This window comes from Apostichopus japonicus, chromosome 7, assembly GCF_037975245.1.
Source record: "Apostichopus japonicus isolate 1M-3 chromosome 7, ASM3797524v1, whole genome shotgun sequence".
NCBI lineage: Eukaryota > Metazoa > Echinodermata > Holothuroidea > Aspidochirotida > Stichopodidae > Apostichopus > Apostichopus japonicus.
In genome coordinates, this window is record NC_092567.1 from 1,127,215 (window position 1) to 1,146,393 (window position 19,179).

General features: G+C 37.5%; 1 protein-coding gene across 2 annotated transcripts in view; it reads left to right on the forward strand.

The window, feature by feature from the left end:
* LOC139970272 (ankyrin repeat and sterile alpha motif domain-containing protein 1B-like) overlaps nucleotides 1-19,179 on the forward strand; it is a 123,651-nt gene that overhangs the window by 60,512 nt on the left and 43,960 nt on the right. The window contains exons 10-12 of one of the 2 annotated variants that reach the window (XM_071975941.1): nucleotides 163-319; nucleotides 2,521-2,738; nucleotides 8,904-9,495. In XM_071975941.1, coding sequence (XP_071832042.1) covers nucleotides 163-319; nucleotides 2,521-2,738; nucleotides 8,904-9,495 — 967 coding nt within the window. The remainder of the gene's footprint in view (nucleotides 1-162; nucleotides 320-2,520; nucleotides 2,739-8,903; nucleotides 9,496-19,179) is intronic. The other variant, XM_071975942.1, reaches the window with a different exon arrangement.

A 19,179-nucleotide genomic window follows, 5' to 3' on the forward strand; every position in this document is an offset into this window, starting at 1 on the left:
TGCAATAAGTACTGTATTATGCAACAAATCCTTCAAGTATGATTTTTACTGGTTGTATTAGTACTTCTACTGAATATTATATAAGTGGTTCTCTGGTTTTTATATTTTTCCTGTGTGTCTTTCCTTGACGTACCATCTGGTAATGTGTTTTGTATCCAACAGAGAAAGCTAAGTGCACCTATTGCTTCCATGGACAGTGATCCTGAAGGTGACATTGAAGTCTACGAGCTCCTCGCCGATGCGGTGACAGGAGACGATAAAGAGAGTGGTTCTTCCAGAGCCTCATCAAGGAGACACCTGGCGTCAAATTCGGATGTCGGTGAGACATTTGAAAGGCTTTGTAGGATCTCTGTGGGGGTTGGGGAGGCGGAAGGGGTGGGGTGTGGAGGCAGAAGGGGTGGGGAGTGGTTGGCATTATTTTTCATAGAATTAATTGGGACGATGAAATGTCAGTGATCCCCTTGTGTGTTAAATGATGTGGCCTACATCCTTCAAAGACAAATGTGGGTTACGTTAGAAATGTTGAAGAGTTTTGGGTTAGTATTAGTGCTAAGTCAGAGAACACATTAACAAACCATACCATGCAATGCGGAGTTTAAAGTAGGACTAAGACTGATCTTGTAACTGTACTGAACCTCAAACTGAGTGGAGGAATAGGCAAACCTGACCCAAGGGGTGGGGGGGTGGGGACCCAAGGGTTGGGGTGGGGACCAAAGGGAAGTTTTAATAGTCAGTACAGCTATGATGCATATTCTTATATACTCAGCAATTTCTCCATGCTGATTGGCCCTCTAGAATCATGATCTAGATTTTGTATGCCAAGAAATGGCAGTGTTAGTTGCAGCACGGATGTAGATGCTGTTAGACAGGGTTTGTAAAGTCATAACCATGATTTTAGGCTAAAATAATGGCTATATATATATGTAGTAAATAAGTTATAAGTTGTGTGAAAGGGGAAGCACCAAAAATTGAACGGATGAAATGAAAATCTGTCTTAAAGTACATGATCAGGTTTACATACAATTAATAAAACATGAATGGTTTACGTTTACGTTAGAAATGTATATTCTTGGTATGACACCAGTGGAATTTGCTCAAGGCAATGTTATTCAGAACAAGGTGCCAATTAAAACAATACATTACAGAAGAATCAAACACCTGTATTTTTGTGTTTAACGAGACTGTTTAAATATGAGTGAAATTGGCTAGATATGACCACCAAGTAAAAGACTTGGAATAATTAAAAAAAATATTTCTTACAGTTTTGAAATTTCTATAATGTTTTGACCATCTTTGTATTCATACGAACTAACTGAGGGAATCGATGGTGCAGTTTGGAGCACGTGAAGCAATGTTTTTTTTTGTTTCATGCTATGCTCACTTTATAGCGATGCCTCTTCACATTGGCCCGCCAAAAAATCGCACACTTCGAAAAGAATGTCAGTTTTTGGTCCCGATGTTCCCTGGCCTTGGTGTTGAGAATGAGTGTGACAGTACATTATTTTGTTTCACAGCCTGAGTAAAGTTACAGTTGGTTGGTAATCATCGTGTGTTTGTTCTTACCAACACTGAAATCAAAATTTACAACGGGATTCTCAGAAAACTTGACACTGCATGGATATTGTGGGAATACAGAGTTACCTGAAACTACAGTTGAACTACTTTTGTGAAAATTACCGGGAGATGAGTCGTAGTTGTGCTGACATTACCCTTACAAATGGGAACAGTGAAAATTGTTTGTTACCATTAGTTACTGCATTCCAACTGGCTACTCATACAGCCAATACCTGACAATTGAGATTTGTATTGAGATATTGTACAAATCCACCTCACTCTGAATAGTAACAAATTTCAGGCACGAGCTTTTTCCGCAAATTCGTGGAATATCTGTGATTTCTTTTCTACCTCGGGGACAAAAGCTATTATCCTAACACACTGTAGCATACGCAAACTGGAGCCTATAACGCAATATTTTGCAAAGTTCTGTGATTTTGTTTTTATCCCAGGCTCATCCCTGAAACTTCCAATTGCAATGTATTCGTTGATCAATATTGTCACTCTTCGGCATCATCAATCAACTGCAGAAATAAAAAGTTGTCTCATTGACACCTTATTTCCCATGATTTGGTTTATTAAAATTACAACGACATCAATGAAGTAAGGTTTGCTAAGTACAAACATCGCAGTGTAAAACACACAAAAGCAATTATGGTTATAGCATATTGTGTGTACTTTCCTTTGGCCGTCAGGGTCGCTTCTCTGTAATAGGCTATTCACAATTGCATGGAACATTAATTTCACGGAGTAGACACTTTTGTTGCACACGTAATTAATTATCAGGACAGGTTCATCTTTTGTTTTACGTTTGTTTATTTTTGTCATCTCAATCTAACACGGTGATAATATTTTCGGGTTTTCTTTCTCTTTAATACCAGGTGGTGATGATGGTTTTTTGTTTTTTTGTTAATTTATTCACATAAATCAGCTTGATTTCTTATTTTGTTTTTTATCCTATGAAAGCCTTAAAGCCTGTTCCTGCACCGAGGAGGAATATTTCCCCCTGTGTCACGCCCATGTCACCAAAGTATTTCCCCGCTGTAGCACCTAACGGCAGCCCCCCTACAGAGGGATTCTCCCCTTACAGGAAAGAGGACGACCCTACCGAGACACCCAGTCACCCTCCCCCATCACCCCACACTGCCATGCTAGGTATTCAAGCACGATTTTCACAGCATAAGGTAAATTTCTAAATGGTAATGTTTTACTTTTCTGTTTTGTTCAACTTATGATCAATGTGTTTCAGTGTCACATGTCAATTTGTTGCAAGTTTGAGGGTTTTGGATTCTGAAAGCTCTTTGTTTGTTTTTGAATCTGCCACAACCAGGGTGATACCATTCTGGACAGTATCGCACGAAAGGCACACAAAAGCGTGTTACCTTACTACATCAAAAACCAAACTGAGAACACAAATGATGGAATTTAAGGCATTGACTGTAAAGGTTTGATATTAATAAAACTGAACCATTATCTTATAATTTTTGACACACATCTGTTAATCTTACTAAAGTATTAGCAATTGCTGTGTAGGGATGACAGGGTGTAGAGTTTGGTGACTTTCCAAAACTATGCAAAAACAAAATTATTCTGTCAATTTTGAGATTGACTTTTGTGTTAATATTAAAGCATATTTCGCAGAGCATCTAGCAGGGACGTGCCCACGTTGGGCGGCACTGGGCGGCCGCTCCAATCACTTAATATTACCACCCAGCACTGTCTTAAAAATTGTGAATCCCGCCCAGCACTATTTTCATATAAAGTCCCGACATTCCTAACAATATATTCAACATAAATTGGGCCTTGCCTATGCCAAAATCTTCCAGACTAATAATGCATCAGAAATATTACTTACGGCTCCTTGTAAAATCTCTTTGAAACAATCTATTAACTTTTACCAGGTACGTAATATATTTCACTAAAAAAAAATTTAAAAATGTAAATTGTTAGCAAAACTAGTACTTGTGTATGTGCTTAAAAAGCTACACAAGTGCTACAGTAGCATTTGGCATCTGAGCACCTTCAAAAATTGAAATAAAAAATCGGGGAAACCCCCTCCCCCTTAGACCCCTCCCCCAGGACGGCGATCAGTATACCGGGCACTCAGGAAATCCTGGGCACATCCCTGATCTAGGTATGCATAATGATGTAACTTCCAACCTTAACATTTCGTGTACATTTTTTTCAGGGAGCATGTTTGACATTGTGTTACTTTGAGAGCAGTATTTTATATATGTATATGTTCTATAAGGAATTGCCATATGCAAAGCTGTTATAACATTCTTCATGTAAAACATATCATGGTGAGCCATTTGCCATATTTGGTACTAACACATCCAAGCAGTAGTTTCTTATTTCTGATATCATGTTTTTTTAAATCACAGTATTCTGTCGGTCTGAAATCCAGGGCTTTCTGTGACCTTAGGTCAAATCGCAGCGAGTGGTGTGCAGACATAGTTAACGTTAAACTACAAAAGTGAGCCTGAATATTGCAAAGCAGCCAGATCTTCTTACTGTAAAGATAGTCTATAGTTTCTGAATGCATCAAGGCTTTCTGTGACTTTAGGTCAAATCACAGGGAATTGAGTGCAGACATAGTTAACGTTAAACTACAAAAGTGTGCCTAAATATTGCAAAGCAGCAAGATGTTCTTAATGTAAAGATAGTCTATGGTTTCTGAATGCAACAAGGCTCCTTGTGACCTTAGGTCAAATCACAGCAAGTGGTGTGCAGATGTAGTTAACGTTAAAGTACAAAAGTGTGCCTAAATATTGCAAAGCAGCCAGATCTTCTTAATACTGTAAAAGATAGTTTATGATTTCTGAACGCATCAAGATATGGGCAAATGCCAGCATAAGGATGCCTGAAAATACGAAACACTTCAGGACTGCTGGGCTGGTTGTTGCAGTGTTAAACATTACGCAACTTATAGCAACATTTTGGATCCTTTTCTGTTGCTTATCTAATGATGCATCCACGATTATGTGAGGCTTGATCTAAGTTTTGAACTCATGGAAAACCAAAGACCCAAATTTTGCATACTGAACTAAGAAAAGTCACGATCTTATCGAGAGCATGCTGAACCATCTCGTATCTAGACACACATGCAGTTCACTCCGCACTACACATTGTTTTCACTCCAGCCTCATTACGTAATGCAAATTTGACAGAAAATGAAGTACATATATTCCACTGACAGGATACTATGCTATAGTGATAACAAGTATAATAAATCACTTCATTTGCATGATGAATGGTCATATTTTGTTGTCATAACATTAAGTGTTATGAATTTATGGAATAGTAAATTATCAAATACTAGGGAGTGCTTATTTTGAACAAGCAGAGAAAAACAAGAGCAGTGTTATAAATATTCTTTCCTTTAACAGGTTTCATCAAGCCTTAATAGCTTTCATTTTGATGAGATTTGAACGGTTTTTGTTTTATATTAAAACCCCATGCACTTCATTAGCATATTAAACTAGTAAAAAGCCTCATTGCAAATACTGCAGAAACTCAATGTTGCTTTTGCCGGTTACAAGCAGTCAATGCTTAAACATTAACCATATCTTTGGGCGTCAAAATGTTAAACTTTGAATGCTCCACCTGGGAATTGTTTAATGTTGACATTTTGTGTAGCAGGTTTGAAGGGTGCTGCTATACCCGCTAAACTATTCCCTGCTCACGAAGTCACACTTTTTAGATTGATATTTATTCAGCCAATCATATAAAAATACAATGGAAAGTGGTTGATAACAAGAGCTCAAAACATTAAAAATTGTAAACAACATATAAGACCTATTATAATATACATAGATATGAAAACGTTCCTATAAAATATAAAGATGAACAAAATATAAAATGTATCTACAAAATATTAAAGCATACAAAAATATATAAATGCCCTCATATCCAATATAAAGTCTACAAAGTATAAAATTGTTTAATGGTTTTGGTGCGCATTGAATATCTTCACAGCAGAAGGATAAAAACTGTCAGTAAATCTTTTAGAACCCTTAAAAGTACGCATTCTTTTGCCTGAAGGCAGGAACTTGAAATAATCAGTTGCTGGGTGGTAATCATCATTCAATATTTTTTTAACACGTTTTAATGTTCGCTCCTGGTAGAGTGAGTGAAGGGACGGTAGGCCTGTGCCAATGTAATGTAATGTCAATAAAATATTATATAGCGCACTACGCGCCATGCATCTGTGCGCTTTACAAACAATCTAGAAATTACAATGACAAAACATTCAATAGAAAAAAAAGTAAATACATATACCATCTACAGAAATATACAGGAATATGAGATCGAAAAACTATTAAAAGCACTGGTGAAGCGTAAAGCGATAAAACAGATCGACTACAAAATCTACAATTTGAATGCTAAAAAGTGAAAATGCCAATGAGGCACTTTAATGAAGACATACATGTGAAGGGCTGTAATAGTCTTACCCATGGTTGGAGAGATAATTGAGGGAACCACCGGAAGGTATCGCTTCTCGCAATGGATGAGCGAAAATGAATTATTGCTCTCATAGTCAGTAATATGGCTGCAAAGCTCCAGATAAATCGAAAGCAGTTCTATTGTTATATAGCTAGGTGATACTGCATATTCATAATGTGTCCCCTCGGTCTAAGCCTCAGGCATGAGCTTTTTTGTGATTTCTTTTCTACCTTGGGGACAAAAACTATGATCCTAACACACTGCAGCATACGAAAACTGGAGCCTATACCGCAATTTTTGCAAAGTTCCGTGACTGTTTTTTTTACCCCAGGCTCATCCCTGAACCCTAATGCATAATTTGTGAATTAGAAAAGTCAATGTGGTGTAAATAATATTCAGCCCAGCATCATTGAAGTCAAATGTCTGAGGTTTGTCAGCACTTCAGGTTAACCGTGGTTTTATTGAGTGATACATCCTAGCTCGGTTTCTCATTTAATTACATTTCGTCTACTGCCCCATCGTCACCTTCAAGTAGTTGTTTGCAATTAACAGACGCGAATTTCCGACACAGCCGGTAACTATTACTGAACGTACGAATACTGCTGATCTAACTATTAGGCACTTTCTGGAAGGATGTTTAACTAGTATGCTCTTCAATGAATGGTCAACCATTTAGGCATCATCCTAAAATGAATTTTAAATATATTATTTCATGATTCCATCCGATTCTAAAAAGTCCCCAAACACTTTCCACATTTCTAGGAATTGACGATAAAATATCAGAATAAATCAAAATTTGTGACGTTTTCTACATTGTTTTATTCAAATATGACAGTGTATTAACACACTGCATTTGTTTATGGGATTAAACATTGAAATATGACAGTGTATTAACACACTGTATTTGATTATAGGATTAAACATTGAAATATGACAGTGTATTAACACACTGTATTTGTTAATAGGATTAAACATTGAAATATGACAGTGTATTAACACACTGTATTTGTTAATAGGATTAAACATTGAAATATGACAGTGTATTAACAGACTGCATTTGTTAGGATTAAACATTGAAATATAACATTGCTTTAATAGACTGCATTTGTTAGGATTAAACATTGACCAAAGTCAATGCACCAACGTACATTAGACGTTGAATAGATATTGAATGCCTTTTGTAACATTATCACTTCTTTATGAACATATCAAATAGTTTAGGATTTACGTGAGTGTTCTACTTGAAGATATTGGTTTTAAACTCAGCTTTAGGATGAAACCTTCAACTAATTAACATGCTGATTAAGTTATTTGCATGTTATTTAATTCATTACTTTGGCTTTTAAACACAGGATTTCTTCCAGCCAGCAAGCTAGTGGTTAGTTGGAAGTAGCAGTGCCTGTTGTTCAATTTATTACTTCAGTGAGTCTGCTCCATGAAGTTATGAGTAACTTTTGGAAGCACCTTGCTCAACAGGAGTAATTTGATAAAGTCGCAGAGTCTTAAAGCAGCATTTTGCGTCCTTTTCTATGGTTTTTCTCAACCTCACTGATTCCACGATGCCATAACGACATACATAACTAGCTTATCTATTCAAATCTTACTTCAAATGGTGGCATAAAAGTCGAAAAATTTACAACTTTCAACTTGGTTTTTCTCAAAGATATTTTCCGTTGGGATCCAAATAAACCTCACCCATAATATGAATATTTAAAAGCTACGAAAGTCATTGATAAATACATAATACAACACCATGCTTGATTTGTGTAGATTGTCTATGGCAGTTGTACCAGGGAGCTGTTAGAATCCAGCTCGCTGGTTGTACCTAGTTACCAACTCGACGTTTTGAATCTATTTTTAGCAAGGGCTCATAACTAAACCTGCATCTCTGATTGGTTGAATTTAAACTGTTGGGTTGGGGGAACTGTATGCGATTAATATTAAATGTGTAATTTGTCGGAGGACAATTTTCTTATTATCTGCAAATGTCCTTAAGTACTCACCAATTAACGTTGTTGGCAGGGAAAAAACTTTGCTAATATCTTAGTTTGCTGTTTTGTGAATGATATATGTAAAAAACTTGATGGACTTGTCAAAAAAGTGGAAAACGGCGACAAAACGCAAAATGCTGCTTTAAAGCAAACTACAGAAGTATGAAAGTAAAACTGTGACTAGACCTCATCCTATCATCTCTAAGCCATTATTCAAGGAATCTTTTCAAACATTGATAGGGAATGTCATGGATGACTAAGCAAAAATACTTTTTAAGAAAAAGTCGCCCAGGAAAGAACCTGGGCACGAAAACCAAACTGCCGAACGACTAAGCGAATATGTCAGCCAACTTAATACATAAGACTCTCAATTTTCAACCATAATCACCTGGTTGTGTTACACAAGTGTCAAGATATAGTTATTGCTTTCAAATGCTTAAAGGAGCGCATACCAGACTTTAAGCAGGCATATCCCTCATAAACAGGCATACCCCCCTCAATGTGTTATATCCTTTGTGTATCCACAAACCTAAACTATTTACAGTACAAAAAGATGCAATTAGCTGATATTTAGCCTTATCCACTTGATGACAAATTGTTCGTGCCCAGATTAATATATGCAAATTAAGCCTATTTGCAGCTGCTTCAAAGCATATCCAATCTTTGGTAATGTTTCTGCGTTTCTTTTGAAAATTTTAAGAATTTTTTTGGATATGGAATATATTTAATGACAACTATTTGCCCAAAGATAGGATAGAATGCTCACTTCTATCAGTTATGGCTAGATGTTACGTCGCAAAGACAACCGTTAGTTTTTTATGAGGAACGATGTCTTTCTTAGAGTGATTATAATTTTCATGAACTTGTTGATTTTTCTGACTAAAGTACGATTCTTCCTCTCCTCCTTCCTAGCAGTTGCCGGCTGTAGATGCTGGTGACGAAGATGACGACCAAGTTTGTTCTTGCGATGAACTGCCAGGGGACTGCAACAGTATTTCACCCTCAACCATAGCCCCCACCCACCAACAGCACCCCTATGCACCACCCAACCAGCAATTTGTTTTCCAGAGTATAGCCGAAGAATCTGCTATATCGTCATCTTCTTCAGGTGACAGTAAATCACAACTTTTAAAGACAGAGCTACCGATCGGAACTTGCTCCGAGCAAAAACCGAACAGTTCTATAAATAACAATTTGAAGACAGGGATCGAAGGCTTCAAGCCAATTCCTCCCAAGAGGATTAATGTACCATGTAAGATGTTAAGTTCAGACGTTAAGAATGTAGATCATGCTTCATCGACCAATGGGATCGGTCATCCTAGAGATGAGGCGTCCTCCATAGAGGAAGATGTAGTGACCGCGTTGACAGTGGAACAAGTAGAGAGATTTAATGGGATTCCGTCGAGTCCAACCAAGATAGCTGTGAAGGCCGAGGATGCCAGGACAAACAGCAGTAGTAGTGAGAGTGACGTGCTAAGACCGGACGAAGCCGATCCATTTGCAGGTAAGGCAAACTTGAAACAGTTTTAAAATGGAATCATTTGTCTTATTCCTCTCCCTGCCAGGTCACCTTATAGTCCATACCTCCCTGTCCCTGCCACTCCCCCTTCCCCTCGGCCTCCCCCCTCGGCCTCCCCTTAAATCAGTTGGGCAGGTAAGGCAAACTTGAAACAGTTTTAATTGGAATCATTTGTCTTATTCCTCTCCCTGTCAGTCCACCTTATAGCTCATACCCCCTCCTTCCTCCCCTGCCCCCTCCCCCTCTCCCTCCGCCTCCCCTTTAAATCAGTCGGGATGGTTTGTTAAATGTATCTGCCAAGTTTTCCAAACCCACCTTCTTGTTCCTCAACATCACATTACAATGGATAATTAAATGAAAAACATTTCTCCGAAACATTTGCACCAAATGAAAAATGAAGTTAGTGGATTATTATAAAGTCAAGATTTGTTTCATTTGGAATTTTATTTTTGCACAGACCTTTTGTGTACCTTGGTATCGGTTCCATACGAAAGAACACATTCGGTTATCGTCACTATGGTTGGCATATTATATTTCATTTGTAATCTAATGTAGCTGATTAAACTGCGTCATTATGATGTGAATTTAATTGTAATATGATTATGGAGCAGGGTTCATCAAAGTGAACTCAATAATCTGTGTTTCAGCTGCACCGAGGCAATGACATCAGTCTTCTGCAGTATTTGTAAGATTGAATCTAATAAACAGGATTGTTATCTGTTTGTTGACTTGAAGGGTTAGGAAATGAACCTACCACCTTTTGTTGACTCAAGACTCTCTTCTTTAAGTTTAGGGCTCCCTGTACAAAGGTTTAGTAATAGGAATAAACAGTATGTCTAAGATTCATTGTGCCAGTATTGTATGCATAGTGATACTTTAAGCAGGGTGAAGCCTTAAAGCCCTGATTGGTCAGTTGCCAAAAACTACAAAGTCTTTTCTTTGTATCAATAGCCAGCTGGCTGCTATCAAAATTGGCTGCAAAGTTAAAGAGGAATATTGCCCTCTAAGTTTGACATGTATGAACTTTTATATAATTGTGCAATGTGTTGCATTATAAGAGAGTGGTACCTGCAGTGGCTAAATGGACTGAAGTCTGAAGTAATAAATTAGCCTTAGTTCATCATAGAGACTGTACATCTATATTGTGTTATTTGAAATGTTAATATGTGCTATGAATGACCTTTGTTATGTGAAATAGTGTGTTTAACTCAAGAGTTAATAAAAAGAAAACCAATAGAACTCCCCCCCAAAAAAAACAATAGAACCAAAAAAAAAAAAACAATAGAACCAAAAAGACAATAGAACAAAAATAATTTCAAAACAATAGAACAAAAATTGAAATTTGTTTTTGATACATTAATCTGCTGTAAGACCGTTGTATTCAAAAGCTTAGCAGACCAAACATACACTTGGTCTCTTTACCCAGAAGGCTTCTGGCAACACCTGGATGTCACATGTTTGATTGATAATGTTATCTCCTGTGACAGTATTCAAACATCCACATCCAGTGACACTTAACAGGGGTTCAATTCATTCCTCTGCACAAACAAAGACTGACTTGTTATGGTTGTTGTTGTTGTGGTGGTTGATATGTAGGTTGTTATGGTGGTTGTTGTGGTTGCTATGCGGGTTTCCATTTCAAATAAATGTATTTACTCTGCACATAGTTCAGCCACTGATGAGATTTTAACAGCTGTTTTAAGCTCTCAACATTTAACCATGAAGACCTCTTCTATACCTGGATGGAGGGCCCCCAGTTAGGCATTGAAAGTGACCTTTGACTTTTTATTCAAAGATAAGATAGCACTTTCTTATGGAAGCTATTTTCCTACATGGAAAACTGTTATGAATGAATGGAATGTATTAGTGCTCAATGTGGCATTTCCTTGCCAGGTTCTCTAATGCCTTGTTTCAAAGTGGGGGTGGGGGGGGGGTACCCAAATATGTAAATGGGTAAAGTTTGGAAGCAAAAAGAAATTGGCAATATAGTGGTGTGAAAAAAATTGGAAATGTTTTGAACATATACCACTTCAAAGTTACATAATAATCCCATTTTGCAACTAAGGACCCTTCAATTCCTTAATCGCGTAAAAGTCTCTCTTTAAGGGAAGAGTGATACCCCCTCCCACAGACCCTTCCTAGACCCCTCCCCCCAACATCTGCCACTGGAGGGTCGCCAAGTTGACAGATAAATTGGGTCCCCACGCAAAAATAATTTGATTACTAGAGCTCTATTTGTATTACTCTACTAACTTGCTACTGGTTTCATGGGGGAAGTAAACACCATTTAATGGAATCAAGTCACAACCGAACAATACCAAAAATATTTTGAATATTAGAGCTCTATTTGTATGAAGTTTCTGACTTGCTACTGGTTTCATGGGGGAAGTATGCACCATTAAAGAATCAAGTCACAACTGAACAATACCATACATAATTTACAATATTTAGCTGTGTGTTAACTCAGGGATGTAAGTCTTCCGTATTTTTACGGGAATCCGTTTTTTTTTTAATTCCAATAAGTCTTCCGTATTTTTACGGAAATCCGTTTATTTTTTAAATTCCAATAAAGTTCCACAAAATTGTTCGAATATCAAAGACACAACGCGGCAAAAAGGCCTGGCCCGTTGCAGCAAGCTAACTTCAATTTTCACTCATCGATCACTCAAAATACCATTTCCAGTTTCGCATCATTGCATTGCACTGTACAACATTGTGCCATGTGAATATCGTTGCGTACGTGCGAACTTCAAATCGCTATAGCTCATTTCTGTCGTTGAAAAACCTTGCCTAATTCATGTTGATTGGACTGCTAATTAATATCTTTGTAACTGCTGGTGCTCGACATAAGTTTTGGAATTAACTTAAATCTACGGGATACGCATATGAAAGTCGATATTTGTGATCTCATTCAAATGTGAGACTGTTTTTTATTCCGTAGTTCGCTGCGACGTATTCGTAACTTTGAGCTAGCCTAACATAACGATAGTGTGTAAGTAGTAAGAACTAGGGGTAGGATGTGTTAGCGCTAATACTTCTAAGCTAGCCTAACATACAGTAACGATAGTGTGTAAGTAGTCAGAGCTAGGAGTAGGATGTGGTAGGACGGCATTCACCTGGGGTCTCTGAATATTTTTCCGTTTTTTTTTTTTTTGGCTGCACTTACATCCCTGTTTAACATAGAAATTAGTTTTAGTTTCAACTGCCAAGCAATAGAGATATTTAGTTTGTTGTTAAAGGTGTCACACTTTAAAAATCAGTCGCTTAATTGAAGGGGATGTTCTCACGTTTGGTAAAATGTAATTTTTTAGATAAGTCATGTTGTTTATGTTAATGTTATTCGTAATGAAGTGTGCTTAAAGGCATTGAAGACTCGCCCCAAACCGTGTGCCACGCTCTGAAAAATTTTCCGTTGCTTGCAAGTGAAGTTTTCTACTTGTCACTACAAAATGCAGACAGTAATGAAACTTGATACCTTTTTATCTTTAGCTGGACCTTAGATGTTCATCGCTGTATCGTTTGTGCACTGTGCTGTGGGTATTGACCGCAGCTGTATGTACTGACTGTACACTAGTGTCTAATTACCGAAGGTAGCAAGCTGTGTGTGTATTTTCTGGGATCGATGGTGGTGTTTAACACTTCTGTTACACCTCATTCGAAACTAGGTCAAATTACCGGCATTAAACGTTTCTTTTTGGGCGAGTCTTAACACCCTAAAGGTGGTAATTATGTGTTCATTGGCAGATTCAAATGCAATAGGGCAGCTGTACACTTTATAATGATAACATGTGTGTATATGCTGTCATTCGCATTCACACCAGTAGAATCACTGCGGCTTAGTGGTACCATGGAGCTAGCTCCATGGTTTATAGCTCCATGGTGGTACAGATTTAAAGACATTGAAGACTCGCCCCAAACCGCGTGCCGCGCTCTGAAAAAGTTAACTTTCCGTTGCTTGCCAGTGAAGTTTTCAGCTTGTCGCTACAAAATGCAGACAGTAATGAAACATGATACATTGTTACAGTATCTTTAGCTGGACCTGAGATGTCCATCACTGTATCGTTTATACACTGTGCTATGGGTATTGACCGCAGCTGCATGTACTGACTGTACACCAGTGTCTAATTACCGACGGTAGCAAGCTGTGTGCGTATTTTCTGGGATCGATGGTGGTGTCTAACACTTCTGTTACACCTCATTCGAAACTAGGTCAGATTACCGGCATTAGATGTTTCTTTTTGTGCGAGTCTTCACACCCTTTAATAGAAATAAGTATTAATCTGAAGTCGCTGTGATCTCTATGTAGATTTAGTGCAAGACTGAATCAAGTTCTATATAAATGAAACATCTTTTGGGTTGAATTCTCCCCCCCCCACCGAATCTTAGCAATGTAATATCATTACGTTGCAGTATCTAGTATAATGACACTTGACAAATATACACAGCAAGTTACACAGTGGTGGGTTTACGTGTAACTGTAACTTCAGTTTTCACTCATGGAGTGATAAATGTTAATGTGACATGATTCAACATTAACAGGAAGAGACTTTACCGAAAGAGACCCATTGACTGCGACAGTCACCTTTATAACTTCCAGCAGGCATGGGGAGGTGCTAATTCCCCTTTTCCGAAATTTTTTGAGGTATTTCAGGAAATGATCAATGTCGGTTTTCTATTGGAGAGGATGGAAGCATGGATGGATAGACTGAACGTACTGCATAGAATCAAGGATCTCATGTATTAATGATAATAGTATACTGTAGTTTGACTGTTTCACCCCAGTAACCGTTATACACATAATGAATAGGCACAATGACCTTCATATGGATCAACCTACATTAATTACTTCAAGCAGGATGTGTGTTGCAAGAAGAGAAAGCAAACAGAATATCCCCCCCCCCCCCTTACACCTAAATTACATTTTATCTTTCTAGTTTCTGTTTGGTACATACTTGCTACAGTACTTGGATGCTTTTAAACTGAACCAAACCTCATTTCCTGGTTTGAAGAGACATATTTCTCTCAACAAATGTCAACATTTTTATTTTTTACAGTTGAAAAAGAGTTCTGCATTTTCTCATGCAACAAGGAAGGTATCAGATTGATACCTGAGCAGAAGTTAGGCAAATTATTAACATCAAATTATTAATATTTTTAATACTTGCTTGCATCTCACTGTTGGTGTTTTAACTGTAAATTCAAGTGATGTGACGTAGTAGTCCACAGAGTTTTGTATCATTAAAGGCATTGAAGACTCGCCCCAAACCGTGTGCGGCCTTCTGAAAAAGTTAACTTTCTGTTGCTTGCAAGTGACGTTTTGTTCGTGTCGCTACAAATTGCAGACAGTAATGAAACGTGATACCTTAATTGTTATTTTTAGCTGGACCTGAGATGTCCATCGCTGTATCGTTTGCATACTGTGCTGTGGGTATTGACCGCAGCTGTTTTTACTGATTGTACACTAGTGTCTAATTTGCGATGGTAGCAAGCTGTGTGTGTATTTTCTGGGATCGATGGTGGTGTTTAACACTTCTGTTACACCTCATTCGAAACTAGGTCAAATAACCGGCATTAGACGTTTCTTTTTGCGCGAGTCTTTACACCCTTTAAAATAACGTCCCCGAAACTGCGGGAGATGAAGGAGGTCTAGGTGAGGTAGAACCATTTCATCGCCTTATTACTATAAATCAAGTGCGTGATTAAATCATCAGATCAAATCATCAACTTGTGTTCTCGTTGAAGTACGGAATCGCTACTTCTCAAGGAGAAACTGATCTGTTTTATAGTCATGTGAAAAGCTATCCCATCTAGCAGGACAGGATTGTCAAGAGATTTGATGAGCACACTGATTAATTAGTCATTAATTAAGGAAAACTGGAACGCGGTCTTCCCTGTTTGAGTTTTAGTCAGCTTGTGATCCAGCACTGGTTTCCTTTCGTTGTATATTTAGGCCGTGCCAATAGTGACGTTTAACATTTGCCCTGCTTCTTAAAACGTCCTCCATATATTTTAATAGTTTAGAGTTTAATAGTTTAATAATAGTTAATAATAGTTTTATAATATAATAATAGAGTTTAATAGTTTAATAGTTTAATAGATATAGTTTAATAGTAATCCCGTTTGTATAAAAAGAGATTGTTAATATTAAGATAAGCTTGCGAGCTAATCCCTTAAATTGTTTAATCAGTGTAATTCCAGTATTTACAAAACTTCTGATAAATTTCAAACCTCCAGAGTTATATTATCATTGTTGTTTTTGTAAACTGTTGTGGTTAGTAGCCCTAGTACATGAGATATAGTGTTCAATAAATGCTACAGAATTGACCAAACTTCAAAAAAACAATTTGTTTCTTTTCAGTTGAAACTCACAGCTATGAATTATTACATAAAAATAGAATTAAACTCTTAGCAAACTGCTTATCCACTAGAGAAACTGTGTAAGAGAATGCTTAAAAGTAAGTTGGCCTGACATTTCGATCCTAGCAGGATATTCTTCAGCTCTAGGCTCAATGACAAGTAACAGTAACAGAAGGGACAAATACACACACAGAATACAGACAGGTTAATGAGCAGGGTGAACACAAAGAGAGAGATGTAAGGGGATTAGTAGACAAGGGATGGAGAGAAGAAAGAAAGAAACCAACAGGGGAAGAGGAGAGGTAGGAGATAAACAGTGGAGGGACAAAGAGAGGATTAAGGGAAGGGGGTATGGAATAAACTGGAGAAGGACAAAGACAGAAAGGTGTGGAGAAAAGAGGGTGGAAGAGAGCTATGAGAAGAGGAAAGACAGGGGGGAGACAATGGGAGAAGGCAGGGGGGCAAGAAAAGTTAGTCATGACAATATAAGACAGCTCTGGTATAACTCACAAGGTATCATCTTTTAGGAGTACAATGATGCATTTTTGCACATTTTGCATTTTTGCATTTTTTTACTTGCAAGCACAAAGTAATAACATGTATCGTTATCTGGTGAACACACCATCCATTTCTAATCCATGGTAGTTGCATACAAAGAAGCAAGCCATTTAAGTACATTATATCCTCTCAGATCATGTGGAGATAAGAAAGTTTGCTTTCCAAACCTGTTGCACAGATTTTTAATTGTGATAGTTTAGGCCTGTATGAATATATGAGTTAAAGGGACATCAACAATTAAGAGGGCCATAATAAAACTGTAAAATTGTATTTTTGTGTTTATATGTTTTGTTAAGCGCCTTGAACCCTGGGATTTTATGCTATATAAACACTTGTAGTCATAATAATAATAATAATACTATTGACATACTGTATCTTTAGTACAAATGGTAGTTGTACAGATAAAGGAAGGGGGCACAGTATTCTGCCTGAGGGTGGGGCACAGTCCCCTGTTCACCGACCCGGCTATGGACCTGGGGATAGTTAATGATTTTGTCCTGAAAGATATATGGCACATCGCATGGTAATTCTCATATTGGAGATGGAATTGTTTCATAATAGCCCCCTCACTATACATATTTAAATACAATAGCCCCCTCATTAGTTAGTATATAATGTTTCAAGATGAGTTGGAGAAACATGCAATAATAACAATAACCACTGTAACTAATATTAGGAGATTTACTAGGTAATTATTAATGTTGAAAAGTAATTATTAACGTTGCAAACTGGTTGGTCTGGAAGCAATATGTCATATTCTGAACAGTTTTCAATGCCTTGCATGGAGTGCAACTTTAACTAATCTCTCCTGATCCTGCATAATTTTACAATTACCTGGTAAGAATAATCACAATTCCAATAGTGGCATCGGTTTGGGAAAAGATGAAAAATGTCTGTATGAAACATAATTGTGTTGTACTTCAGTTCATGAATGCATAAAATATTAAATTTATTATTATAGTGAAATGTATTCAAGTCTTTCAAGAAATTTCATGTAGTTGGTTATTAACACTTTTCTGTATTGACTCTACTGTTATTCATACTTTTACCAATTTAAACCATACCCAGGAAAATACTTGGAATTTATCCATAAGTTACTGTACTGTCATTCTGTCCCCCTCCCCCACCCTCCTCTCTCCTCTCAACTGTGTAAAAAAAAACAGGGAACTAACTGATACTTTCGTTTCACTTTTCTGGATGACCAGAAAATGAACTGTCTTTATAACGTTGGATTCCGAACTCATCATACCTGGATCTAACCTTGAGCTCGGCATCGTCTGCGAACAGCAATTTAATTGACATTTTCAAAATTAAAAATAGGTACTAGGCCTACCCTCATTTCCGTTGGCTTTTATTGTGTTCCCTCTCTGTTTACTTGTTGAGAAATACTAAAAACTTAATATTGAAAAAAACCTTAAGGCAACAATATCCTTGTGTCCATACCCAGTGTGGCATTAAATTCAAACCCAATCCCCTTCTGACATTTCAGGCACCGGAGGGGGTTTTGTTAATCTGGGTCATAGCTGCTAGGGGTTGTCATGAAAAAACAGAAAAGGGCATTCATGTATTGAGACAAACAAACAGAGATATTTATTAGTCACGGACGGGTGTAGAAGGAGTGTTATAGACGAGAAATTTCCTGGTCGTAGTACAGATGATGTAGGGCTTTATTCCTCGTGTTATAAAACAATCCACCAGTGGTAAACGTTACCTGGAGTATATATTGCTTTCGATGGTTTCAAATGGTAAGTCTGTCACTCTAACAAGCTTCATATTACTTATTACTTAGGATTAATTTACACCCTTGAAGTAAAATCTGTGATGAGATTGGGAGGTAGTGGGAAGTAGGTATTTATTAATGTCAGAACAGCAGTGGCTACCATCTTGTTTTTAGGACAGTACAGAAAAGATTTTATTTCACCAAGTCTTGATTCTGATATTAAAATACAAACTTTGTCAATACGTAAAAGTTAGAGGGCCAGATGTTTCCATCTTAGCAGGATCTTCTACTTAGGCTGAGGTTCGCCACTGAAGAAGTTTCTGCTATAATAGAAATGTCTGTTCGGGCTCTAACTTTTACATTATTCCTACACAGGCTGTTTGCCATAGATAAAAGCAGTTTGCAAACATTTTCTTTTTATAACTTTAACAGTATAAAAAAAAAAAAACTTAAATTGGAAGGCACCAGCGTTAAAGTTGTAATGTTTATTCAGGTTATCAGTATTGTCTCCATACCTGAGCTTCATATAACTTGTTGGACGATTTCCTAAGCATAGAGTCTGATTATTCCACTGCCTCGCATTCATTCACCAGTGTCGAAAATGGACACTTAAATGTCAGAGAGTTGATTTACAATGTTTAGAGATGTGGCAATAAGATGCTTGTTGAAATATGATCATGGCTGACCAGTTTTAACTGAATTTCTAGCATATTTGGGGGCAATACTGATGACCAGATGAATCTCAGTTTAACAGTGTAAATCAATGGTACTCTGTTCAATAGATGGTAGGGCTGTAGTTGTAAAAAGATTTGCTTAATAACATGTACAGTATGCTGTACATTGCATTAGTGTCACAGTCAGGTGGAGATGGGTTGGGTGACTACAGTACCCACATACACCCACTAATACCTCATTCACCCAACTTGTCAGGGAGGGAGATGGGTTGGATGACTACAGTATGCACATTCACCCACTCATCCCTCATTCACCCACCTTGTCAGGGAGGGAGATGGGTTGGGTGACTACAGTACCAA